Source organism: Paralichthys olivaceus, chromosome 4, assembly GCF_024713975.1.
Source record: "Paralichthys olivaceus isolate ysfri-2021 chromosome 4, ASM2471397v2, whole genome shotgun sequence".
In the NCBI taxonomy this organism is placed as follows: Eukaryota; Metazoa; Chordata; class Actinopteri; order Pleuronectiformes; family Paralichthyidae; genus Paralichthys; species Paralichthys olivaceus.
The window spans coordinates 14,003,879-14,016,314 of record NC_091096.1 but is presented as its reverse complement, the minus strand read 5'-3'; the positions used below and the strand labels follow the sequence as shown (position 1 = coordinate 14,016,314).

General features: G+C 42.5%; 2 protein-coding genes across 3 annotated transcripts in view; one reads left to right on the top strand and one right to left on the bottom strand.

Annotated features, from left to right (window-relative positions):
• Positions 1-964: 964 nt before the first annotated feature.
• On the top strand, positions 965-9,757 carry thbs4a (thrombospondin 4a). 2 transcript variants are annotated; one of them, XM_020100996.2, is made up of 23 exons: positions 965-1,198; positions 1,943-2,140; positions 2,263-2,510; positions 2,636-2,738; positions 2,924-3,015; positions 3,723-3,774; positions 3,876-4,078; positions 4,176-4,313; positions 4,608-4,688; positions 4,780-4,932; positions 5,055-5,159; positions 5,241-5,348; positions 5,425-5,584; positions 6,445-6,563; positions 6,837-6,889; positions 6,991-7,075; positions 7,181-7,277; positions 7,371-7,549; positions 7,711-7,759; positions 7,862-8,058; positions 8,144-8,316; positions 8,678-8,817; positions 8,908-9,757. In XM_020100996.2, the coding sequence occupies exons 1-23, from the start codon at positions 1,117-1,119 to the stop codon at positions 8,955-8,957; spliced, it is 2,865 nt and encodes a 954-aa protein (XP_019956555.2). In that variant the 5' UTR covers positions 965-1,116; the 3' UTR covers positions 8,958-9,757. The 2 variants fall into 2 exon arrangements, with proteins under 2 accessions (XP_019956555.2, XP_019956554.2); XM_020100995.2 differs by having other exon boundaries at positions 5,055-5,348; positions 8,908-9,090.
• The window catches only part of serinc5 (serine incorporator 5), a 22,070-nt gene continuing 19,381 nt past the window's right edge, over positions 9,748-12,436 (bottom strand). The window contains exon 12 of the mRNA XM_020100997.2: positions 9,748-11,567. Coding sequence (XP_019956556.1) covers positions 11,423-11,567 — 145 coding nt within the window. The 3' untranslated portion in view covers positions 9,748-11,422. The remainder of the gene's footprint in view (positions 11,568-12,436) is intronic.

The following is a 12,436-nucleotide window of genomic DNA, read 5'->3' as shown; positions in this document are numbered from 1 at the left end:
TTACAAGAATGAAACTCTATGTTGTTTGATTTCATACATTCTGATATAATATGCCTCTATTTATATTTGGATGGCAATGTTAAATAGTCTTTTGTGTGTTTTGTTCTTTCAGGAGCAATAACATGAGGTCTATCCTGGAGCCGACAGTCAGACTGCTGAAGGCTGCCAGGTGTTTGGCCAGACACAGCCCAATGAAAGGTGATAATGCACTGAGGGATGGTAAACAGCTCTGTTGAGATGTTGAAATCCGTTTGAAGAGAACTTTAAGATGAGTAGCAGACATCAGGAAATGTTCCCAGGGTGAAAGTCTGTAGCCCTCTCTGTTTCTCCTTCCCCACATTCTTCAACAGATGGAATTTAGAGCAGGGTTGCTGGGGCATTCAGAGCAAATTAAATCAGATTGAATTATAATTAAAACCATTGGTATACAGTTATACCGTTCAACTGACTTACTGAAAGTGAGCTATGAGATGAAATGCACATCTTTGACACAGGTTGATGCTGTTTGTGAGCAGCGGTTGCAAACCAGGAAAGATCCATTTCAGGCATTTTTTTTGAGTTGGCTCAGTATATACAGAGTGATTTAGAGCATTTTTATGATATCATATCACATTAAAGAAGACTGTAGACACAAAGGACTTAAGGAATAAAAGTTTTATCTTGACTCAAACAGAGCCATAAATAAAATAAAAAAAACTCATATATATGAGCATATCAAGTAGTCAGTCGTTTTTTTTAGAATAAATTACAACATATTTTATTTGACAATGAACTGTCTTACTATTTCTAGAATGCACTAGTATATTCAGCTTTTTTAACCAGTACCATGTACAACCTATCATTTAATCAGACAATAGTAGCAGGGAGACACTCCCCCAGACTAGTAAAATAGTCCCACTGTGCCACTGCCACAACAGTAGCATACGAGAACACTCCCCTCTGCTTTGCCTCTGTCCCCCAGAAAAACCATCTCACCCCTGCTGATATTTTGCATCAAGTTCAGAACTCGTCCATCCTTCTGCGCCTGAGACTCTCTTTATTGATCCACAGGAGAAAATCGACATCTTTTTCCAGAAACCCACTTTCTGCTGTGGTGTGTCCCGCTCTGCAGCACTGATGGTGTGTGTGTGGGCCCGGGCAGCAGCTCTGTCTCTGGTGCTGCAACAGCTCCTGCTCACTGTCTCAGCTGAAGGCACCGGTAAGTACTGGCTCCTCACCATGCTTCTGGAATACATTAGACACAGTGTGTTTCTGTGTGCCGTGCATGTTGAAGCTCTTTGAATCTTCATTTTGAAAACATTTATACTTAAACAACCTGGTGTCTGCTGCAAGCCACAAATAACAATTTTAATTTTGTTGATTTTTTTTGGAACGAAATAGACTTTTTATGGTTTGTAGAGTTTTAAATCCAGGATCTAGTCACAGTGTGACCTGAATGAGGCCAGTCTGAGATGGTGAAGCAACAACTGACAAAGTGCATGTGCTAAATCCTTGATTTGCCTGGAATCTACACGCACATTTTTCCACACAATTTCCTGTCGCTGTGTATTATTCTTGAATTCAGCAAATGGCTGTGTGCAAGTGTTTTGAGTGTGCATGTGTCCGAGTGTGAGGCGGCGGGGGCTGTTCCAGTGGAAAGAGTTTACTGCGGCTCGTCTCTGCAACTCCCATCTACCACTCTATAAAACACAGCAGGATACAAACATGAATACACACACGGGTGCACAAATGCTGTCACACTTAATAAAGTACCATACTACTCAGCAGAAGCAACAGACAGTAGACTCCAAGCCACAGCCGACGCAAACTCAGAAAAGTCTCTTTTCTTTCTGACAAGAAAAAGTCAGCACCTCTTATAGTAAAACCAGTGTTTTCAGTTGCTGTGCTGAATATTCCACACAGCTGACTAAACATTATTTTTAACAATCCTCTCCTGTGTCAGTCTATGACCTGCTGGCGTCTCCGGACTGCCTGCCCGACCTGCTCCAAGGGAAGCTGAAGAGCAAAGGACAGGACGAGGCTTTCCTTCTCGCTTCCTTCAGGCTCCACAACAAGGCCCCCACCTCTCTTTTCAGTGTCATCAACCCCAAAGACAACACCAAGTACCTGGACTTCAGTGTGCAGGCCAAACTAAGCAAGGGTGCGTTATCCATCTGACACATACAACAGCCACACACGGCACTGTCAGCTATTTTAACTTGTTCACTCTTTATTTTCTGTCCACCGTCTTTCATTCCATTTTTTATTTCTTGCCATCTCTAGTTACCCTTCGTTACCTGAGGACTGACGGCAGATTTGGCACAACCAGTTTCAACCACGCCTCCCTGGCAGACGGCAGAATTCACCATGTGATGCTACATGCCAGGGGTCTGCAGCGTCGTCCACCTCGCCTCAACATCTACATAGACTGCACACTAGCACACTCTCTGGATGATCTTCCAGCTGCGTTTGGGTCACTCCCACTGGGTTCTAACATGGTGGCACTGAGGACGCTGCAGTCAAGTGGACAGGTGAATAGCCGACTTACAGTGTTTCTACATTATGCTGCAGGAACTCTATATACTGAATGGACAATATCTTGATAGACTTGATAAATAAATAAATTTCATCCTCTCATCGTTTTTTTTTGTGTCAGAATGAACTGACAGACTTCAAGCTGGTGACAGAGGACACAATAGACAACGTGGCCACTTTGCAGGACTGTAGTGTGGATCACAGTGAATCTGTGCATCTGCTGGGTGAGAACATTTTGACTCAAACCTGATTGATGTCTGGGATTTAAAGACTTTGACACCGATCATCTCATGCAGCGGGTCGGTTATCATGAAACGTGGAAATAAAGTTACCACTCTCACATTAAACAACTCTTTATGTTGAGGTTCTATTACTGATGTAAATAATCTCTAATTCTGATCTGTGACAGGTTTCCAGGGAGGCAGGGAGGAGCAAAACCAGGTCACTATGGAGGAGCTGAAGAGCATGTTGTCTGAGCTGAGGGAGATGCTCCACCAGCAGGTATAACCCCCACACAGTTCACCTCCTCATGGAGAAGGAAACACTCAAGAACAAACAATGACATTGATCACAAGGTTTGGAAAATTAATCAAAGAGCATTGAACTTGCTATGTTACACTCTTTGCTGCTCAAATTGATGGTGATAAAAAATGGTTTGATCAAATGGAAATGGGACAGAATTGTTCAGGTAGCATTAGGATGTACAGTATATGATATTTAAGGTGATTTGTGAGAGCTCTGGGTAGAAAATATGGATGAATCCCAACCCTGGTTGTTGAGAAGAGTTGGATTACATTTTCATTAAAGGGGAAGAATGTGGGCTGATTCATAATCATGTCAAATTCCAGTTTGCTTTGTGGTTAAAGTAGTTTGGTGGTAAAATCTAAAAATGCCCTTTGTTTGTTTGTTTATCTGTTAGTTTGTAGCATAACACAAACACTACAAGAAGGCAGAAGAATGGAGTCTGGGTCAGGAAAGATCCTGTTGAATTTTGCTGCAGATTCGGATCTGGGCCCAGATCTAGGAATTTTCCCTTTCTTTAACTTTGGGAGATAAGGCATTTTTCAACGTTTCCTAGATTTCTTAGAGAATAATTCATGAATGTGCGCAATTTTGATCAGATCCAAAGAAAAATCTGGATCTAGTGAATGTATGCTGTTTGTACTTAACATATTTACCCAAGTAACAGTTTATTCTCTCCGGTTCAGATTAAGGAGACAACTTTTCTGAGGAACACCATCGCTGAGTGTCTTGTCTGTGGTAAGCAGTATATAAAAAAACTATTAATTAACCATAGTCCGATGATATTCACCAAGTGACATTTTGTCAAGGTGCTTATGTTTATCTATGGGTGCCCACAGGTCTTGGGGGATCTCCAACCAACACTCGTCCACCTCCAGATCCAGAGCAGGATGTCATGCAGCCTCATCCTCTGACTCAGTGTCCACGTGGAACCTGCTTCAGAGAGAACATGTGCATCCGCTCAGAGTCGGGGGATTTCCACTGTGCCCCCTGTCCTGATGGATATACAGGAGACGGGGTGCACTGTGATGACGTAGACGAGGTGTGGCTTATATAATACTGTATTTATCTCTCCAGCCAGTACGTGGAGGTTCCACCAGTTAACGTTTTACCAGCTTGTGTCTTGTTGTGTGTTTTAGTGTCAGTTTAACCCATGTTTCCCTGGTGTCCGGTGTGTGAACACTGCTCCTGGTTTTCTCTGTGAGAGATGCCCTCAGGGTTACACCGGACCAGAGATAAATGGAGTGGGAGTATCCTATGCTAAATCACACAAACAGGTAAAACATCAAAAATGAATAGACATTCATTCTGTTTGATGTAACCCTGCTTTAATTCAGTTGGGTTTGAATCACGCCAAATCACAACATTTTATCAAGGCACTTTACATAGTTAGGTTGAGACTTAAATTATAACAACTGTACAAAGAAAAATTGGGGGGAGAGGAAAATAACGATATGTGATATTTATAGATGTAATGATATTAATGATAGCAACACCAGCTAATAATAATAATAATAATGGGATAAACATATATAATCTGTTCTTTAAACTTTATTAACTCTTCGTCCCAGGTATGTGAGGATATAGACGAGTGTCTGGGCCCACCTGAGAATGGAGGGTGCGCTCCAAACTCACACTGTCACAACACTGTGGTAAGACTGGTGCATGGTTATCATCAGACTCTCCTTCAGCAGACGTGTGTGGGCTATATCCCGTCCTCTGACTCTGTGCCGTTCTCATCAGGGCTCCTTCCGCTGCGGCGAGTGTAAAACTGGCTTCACAGGTGACCAGGTGAAAGGTTGCCAGGGCACCAGGCTTTGCCCCAACGGTAAACCCAACCCCTGTGACACCAACGCTGAGTGTGTTGTGCAGCGGGATGGTAGCATCAGCTGTGTGGTAAAAATCTTGAGGCTTTACACAGAGGCCTCTGCATCACGAATCGTGCTGTTCCACATTAGATGGTGAACACAGGATGTGATGCTGTCCCTTTTCCTCCTGTTTGTGTCTGTGTTGTTTAGTGTGGCGTCGGCTGGGCAGGTAATGGCTACGTGTGTGGAAAGGACACAGATATTGACGCATATCCTGACATAAAACTCAAGTGCAGAGACAACAACTGTAAGCAGGTACTCATTTCTACACCCGCTATCCTCTCATGCAATTCACTCATTGTTATAATAAAACCTAACACCATGTGTGTTCCCCAGGACAACTGTGTGTTTGTGCCAAACTCTGGCCAAGAGGACGCAGACAGGGATGGGGCGGGTGACGCCTGCGATGATGATGCAGACAGCGATGGCATCATTAACATTGATGTAGGTGACTTCACAAGTTTTATGAATACTCGTCTGACCTATGCATTGTAGAGTGAACCTCTTTTTTCCGTCCCAGGACAACTGCTGGCTCGTTCCTAATGTGGACCAGAGGAACAGCGACAAGGATGTCCACGGTGACGCATGTGACAACTGCAAAACTGTAGACAATCCCAAACAGACAGATACAGACCAGGACGGGCTGGGAGATGAATGTGATGATGACATGGATGGAGACAGTAAGTGCATTAGTTGGTAATTAGCAGCCAAATGTTCATTATATCCTCATAGTTCTGTGGTCGTGGGCTTAATTACAGGGACACGCTGCAGCAACTGTCACTTTTCTAAATGCCCACAGTCACTGAATAAAAGTTGGATGGTCATCACTGTTGGAGGATAAGTAACAGGACCAATACTGCTTTTATAACATCAATTAGAGCTACCGTGTCCAGGAGGGTCATCCAAACGTCAGCCTGTCTGGACCACACTGTCCAGATCTGGAAAATGTCCTCCCCGTCATTTTCTGTTTCCAATTCACATCCTTTGCCAGTTTGATCATTGGCTTACAGAGAAATAACTCAAGCATCAAAAATCACAAGCCCCAGTAGAAAACAGTGTTAAATGTTAAAATGTTCCAACTGGAGTCCCAAGTGTTGATTCTCACATACTTCACTTGATCTCTCATTTCTTCCACTGGAAACAGTTTAAAGGTCTTGCCTCGGTGTGAGCCTGCATGTTTACCTTCACATGCTTAAGTCCGCTGCCTGTTTACACTTTGTTCTGTTGCTGCTGTTCACTCAGTCTGGCGGAGCTCCAGGCTCTCGTTTGGTTATGTCTTTAACTCTCAGGGCTGGATTGCTCAGCGTTTGGACACGTCTGTGTCCTCTCTGAAAGCATTTTTCCATTGTGAGCCTTTGCCAGGCATTGAAGGCCACTGGAAACTATTTCACCTTCCTCGCTTACAAACACTGCCATCTGCTGATGCATTTGACAGACTGTGTCTCTAGGCTGTGCTCTGTCATGCTTTTTTAACATTTTCCTGTCAATGCTTTTGCACATTAGGTTGAAATTAAAGCCGCTCGGGTGTTTATGTTGTCAGACTTGAAGAATATTCTCGACAATTGCCCACAAGTCCCCAACCCAGACCAGAGAGACAGAGACCATGACGGGGTGGGGGATGTCTGTGACAGCTGTCCTGACATGGCTAACCCTAACCAGGTAAAAAACCAAACAACAACCTCAAAAAATGGTACTCAGTATACTTCCACCAAGGCCCAGCAGTCCCCTTATGAAACCACTTTTAAATTCACTACATGTTAAAGAAATGTTAAAGAAAATTAAATCCTGGGTGTGCACCCTGAATTTGGCAAACCGGGTTGTGTCCCACCTCTCCACCAAACTAACAAACACACAAAAACATAATCTCCTTGGTGGAAGTAATAATCTGCTGTCATACCTCTGATCAACAGTGTCTGTTTTGTTCACCTGCAGTCTGACTCAGACGATGACCTGATTGGAGATAGCTGTGACGACAACATAGACAGGTAGAGACGGGTCACTCTCATGTCCTGTGGTATTATTACGTTTATTTAAGATGTCCACTGTTATGTCATAAGTTCCACCTGCATAAACTCTTGTTTGTCAGTGACGGGGACGGACACCAGAACACAAATGACAACTGTCCCACAGTTATCAACTCCTCTCAGCTGGACACTGACAAGGATGGAAAGGTTTGAAACTGTCTCTTTATTCATCCTTATATTAATCAATTAGTCGTGTATGCTGACGTGTACTGCAAATGGTTATGTTTACAGTGTCCCCCCTTTTTTTGGTAGGGAGATGAATGTGACGATGACGATGATAATGACGGCATACTGGACAACGAAGACAACTGCAGACTAGTTCCCAACCCAGACCAAAAGGACTCAGACAGTGAGCATCATTTGCCGTGTGTGTGTGTGTGTATATGTGTAATACAGTATTTGCTGCTGTGAGGTTTCTGAAGCATGACCTTGTCACTTTCAGACAACAAAGTTGGCGATGCATGTGAAGGGGACTTTGACAAAGACAATGTCATCGACATCATCGACCTCTGCCCAGAGAACGCTGAGGTCACACTGACCGACTTCAGAGCCTATCAGACGGTCGTGCTGGACCCAGAGGGTGACTCCCAGATCGACCCCAACTGGATGGTTCTCAACCAGGTGAACTACAGCTTCCATTTCTGAGCCACGTGCTTGTGGCTCAGAAATGGAAGGTGTTCTGTAAAAGATTGGATGCTGGTGGATAGTAAGATTTGATCATTGTTTTTCTTCAAATGAAGCAACAACATTTGACATGACAGCACAAATAAACTCTCTCTTAGGGCATGGAGATAGTGCAGACCATGAACTCTGACCCTGGCCTTGCCGTAGGTACGTAAAGACACCATCCTTATTATTACCTATTTTCTTCACTGGGCTCTTCAGTAACCAGCACTGCTGTGTCTTCTCCTTCTCCGCTGTCCACATCTACAGGCTACAAAGCGTTCAGCGGGGTCGACTTCGAGGGAACATTCCACGTGAACACGGTGACAGACGACGACTACACAGGCTTCATCTTCGGCTACCAGGACTCCTCCTCGTTCTACGTGGTGATGTGGAAACAGACGGAACAAACCTACTGGCAGGCTGCGCCCTTCAGAGCTGTTGCAGAGCCGGGAATACAGCTCAAGGTGAGTGGAGAGGGTACGTGGATCTGTAGATCATCACCTGTTGTCAGTATCAGTTATTCCTCTCTCATCTTTTGTGGCTCTTCAGATGGTGAAGTCGGAGACAGGCCCAGGGGAGCATCTGAGAAACTCCCTCTGGCACACAGGGGACACCACCGGGCAGGTCCGTCTCCTGTGGAAAGACCCCAGGAACGTCGGCTGGAAGGACAAGGTTTCCTACCGCTGGTTCCTCCAGCACCGACCACAGGTTGGATACATCAGGTACAGACACACACCATCGCTCTGACACATAGACCCCGTTCAGACCTGTTATTAACATCTGTCCTGAGCGATCTGATCACAAGTGGACAGGAGATGACTATTGATGTGGAAGAAATTGAAGTGATAGATGAACACAGGATGGAGTTCACAACTCAGAGTAGATACAGATAAAGTGGTTATTTTCTCTCACTCCTTTGGTGAGTGTTTTTAACTTTTTGTTTCAATCAAGCAAACTACATAAGATAGTCAGTATGTATGTATGTATCTATCTATCTATCTATCTATCTATCTATCCATCCATCTATCTATCCATCCATCCTGTGTGAACAGACTAACTACTTTCCCCTCATGTCTACACCAGAGCTCGTTTTTTTGAGGGTTCAAACCTGGTGGCAGACACAGGCGTGATAATTGACACCAGTATGAGAGGGGGGCGACTGGGAGTGTTCTGCTTCTCTCAGGAAAACATTATCTGGTCCAATTTGAAGTATCGTTGCAACGGTGAGTGTCTGCAAGTTGAGGCAGTCCCACAAATGCTCCATAAGCTTCAGCTATGCTTATGATTTTTCTTCCCATTTCTCGTCTCCATAGACACAATTCCTGCCGACTATCAGGATGTCAGTGCTCAGAGCACAGAGTGAAGCCAGAGAGGGAAGTGATCCTTCAGGGAGACGAATGGAGCGCTGCTGAAAACATGGATTAAAAAGCAGAGCTGCACGGCTGAGGGCAAAGAGGTAGAGACCCTGAGTTAGAAATTGAATGATGAATTTGGTAACATGTTGTCATGATCATTAGAGTGATGGTCATTATATACTTATCTTCAATTTAGTGTGATGTAACTGAAGCCAGTATATTCTTGTATCAATGAACAGGTTCTGTATATGTCTATGCAATATCACCTTCAGTTTTATCGGCATTTTATGAAAACTGTTTAAGAGGAAATACTGTGTTTAGATGTAAATACAATAAAATGCAGCAATTCACAAAAACCAAGGAAGCTTTATCATTTTTGTGCCTCAGCACCGGTGACAGCTAGTGGCCACAAACGTTAGATATTGTTCAAAATTCAGTTTGACTCAAGATGAGGGAATTCCTTTAAATTTGGTAAAAATATTCACTTAGCCTCACTGATAAAGTGATTCCATTTTGATGGTCAAACGTCTCTGGGAACTCTTAAGCTTCTTGAACATCATATCTCAAGTCAGCCTTTAGGGCATTTCTTCAAATTTTGACTACAAGTTGTCACTTGAACTCAAAGATTAAGCTTCAAGATTTCAGTGGTCAAAGGTCACAGTAAAATACATGTTGACTGTAACTACACTGGTTGTTAGAGGCATACAACTGCAAGGGGCTATTTCTAGTTTTACACGAGGTCAGTCAAAATGTGTATCTGTATGAAGGAAAACTTTATCTGCAAATAAAGACAACACATGACCTTCAATGGATGGTTTATTGAAAGTGTGAAGATTTTGAACTGCATGACAAGCACATCTCCTTCTTTTAAACACAGCTTGGTCAGAAAGTATTTCTAAATGGTATGGATTTGCACAGCCTTCACTGTTGGTCCTGTTGTCTGATTTTAATTCTTGAACATCAAAGCTGCCCTGAGCACCATTTTATCTCTACATTCATACCAGTAACTTTAGTGCTGAAATACTTTCAAAGAGAGAAGTCACATGACAGCAAGACTCAAATCAATAATTTCCACAGATCAGAGAACTTTAGACAAAATGTACATTTAAGTTATTATAAAACATGTTAAGTAAACAATTAGACAAACAAACTTAATGGTTTAGTTTTGATGATGAAACAGAAAATAACTTGCAGATCACAATATATTGTATTTTTATACAAAACCTGACACACAGGTAATAAACGGTAAATGTCTTTGTCTGAATTTGGCAGTAAACTCAACATCCAGTGTTGAATAATGCACCAGTAAAACCACTCATGTGACCTTATTCAGACCACCAATCTGAGCTGTGTGTAACAAACCAAGGCATAAAGACTTCATGACTGTACAGAAAACAACTAAACAGCATGAGTGTCTGCATGGGCATGCAAATACATTATGCTCTCAGGTATACTTTCTCTGTAACAGACCAAACAATAAGACAGAGGAATTTGTATTTTTCTGACATCTACCTTTGGCAAATATTCACTGTTGTGTCACTGCAGCTCTTCTGGAGAGGCGGCACTTCTCTGACGTCATTCTTACAAAAGGTTACAAAGGTTGATTTGAAGAGCAATGCCCGTACCACACTGCGTGGACTGGAAACCTTGAACATATGACACTGATTTTTCCTAAAAAAAGATTTGACTCAAAGGGAGCATCAAATTTTTTTTTTAACATTTATCCTTGTGATCTAAGTGGAACCTTCACAACACAGCTTATCTAATATCAAGCTTGTTCGGTTGCATAGAAAACTCCTACAAAAGGGGATCGATATAATAAAGCATAATCATAATACAGCTTTCATGTGAGCCTGAGAGATGAGGTTTTAAACAGAGTTAGGGGCAAATCTAATTCAGTTTCCACCACATTTCTTCTGATTACTTAGGACACACTTGAATAAATACAGTTTCTCATGTAACATCTCTAATCTTGAAATAAATTTGTCCCAAAACCTTGCTACAACTTTATAGTCCAACTGTACAGAACTGAAATACTTGGGTGAAAGTAAAAGTAAGAATCCAATAGAAAAGACACACACATAAAACAACAACAAAACACGCACAAGTCTGAAATGATCAGTGAATTGATAGGAACCGGATTCTTCTCGTGTTTCATGTAATTCACCTCCTATGATTCTTCATGTAATTTCAAACCTATAAGTAATCCAGGAGTTATGGTAGTAAAGAATCTTTAAAAAATTACCGTCAAGGTATTGACAACTTAATATTGTTGAACAATGTAAAAACTACCACTAGCATATAAAACAAAAGGCAACAGATGATCCTCCCTTTCAAACGCTGAGGGTGGTGTGGGGTCGTGTTTCAAAGAAAAGGGGGAATTGTGGTGGTCCCTTGGCTCAGCGTGGGAGGTTTAAGTCTGCCCGTATCCAGAGAATCAGAGGAGTACGATCCTCGAGTAGCGATGTGCGTCCTACGCCTCAAAACGCTTTGGGCAGACCATAGGAGCAATGAGGGTCCACATGTAGAGGATGAGACAGACCCAACAGGAGGCCATCTTGATCCAGAACACTGACCAACTGCCATCCAACAGCGCCTCAATCTTATGATTATCATAACTGCAAGAGACGCACACAGTCAGAGAACTGAGCAAAGATAAACAGTGGACAAAGACAAACTGCTGTTTTTATTTGAACGCCAATAGACAATAGTGCATTCACAACCCAGGACAATAATGAAAACTTGTATTAATAGAGCTGCTTTCAGACATGCACTAAATTCTGCAGATCCTCCGTATTGCATGTGTGAACACAAATGTCCGAGTGAGAGGCTCTGCAGTATCTGACTTTCTCCGCCTCGCCCCCCCCTTAGTATAAAGTCAGTAGAGATTCAGGAGAATTGAAATGTGTGAACACAGCAGGGGATCCCCCCGCTGGATTCATCGCTAGCAAGTATCAGGGTTTAAAAAACCCCCAGAGAAAACCAATATCCCCAGTGACAAAGTGGTGTCATATACGAAGAAGACACCAACGAAGATGTCAAGAGAGTTTGTTGTGATAAGAGCTGACGCAGGTGTCTGTGTGTTGAAAAGATAATCACATGATCTCTGATGCTGAGTTAATAAGTCACTCTTAATCTGAGAACATATTTAACCATATTAATGCCTCAATCTTTAGAAGAGTCATAAGATAAAATGTGTTTGCATAAAAATGGAGAATTTACTTGAAGAGACTACATCAAATGAAATTAGAAACATTAAGTTAATTATTGAATATGAAGAAGAATGGGTTTGTGGGAAAGTATAAGAATGAACAGATAGTCTTTGCTCTGCAGTGAGCTTTCATTGGTCTTCAGACTGAGTCACAGAGAGGAGGCCTCCGTCACCTCAATCTGAATTAGTTGGAGTTAAAATGTATGAAATGGAGCAGGGAGAAAAACAACTATTGCCTTCTTTTCATTGTCCATAACAGGAGCACTGAGTGCACAT

Excerpts from the sequence above, each read along its gene's own strand:
- thbs4a (XM_020100995.2), top strand. The coding sequence starts at position 1,117 with ATGGTGTGTGTGTGGGCCCGGGCAGCAGCTCTGTCTCTGGTGCTGCAA. Across the intron at positions 4,079-4,175 it reads ACTGTGATGACGTAGACGAG|TGTCAGTTTAACCCATGTTT; the intron begins GTGTGGCTTATA and ends TGTGTGTTTTAG. Across the intron at positions 7,076-7,180 it reads ACACTGACAAGGATGGAAAG|GGAGATGAATGTGACGATGA; the intron begins GTTTGAAACTGT and ends TTTTTTTGGTAG.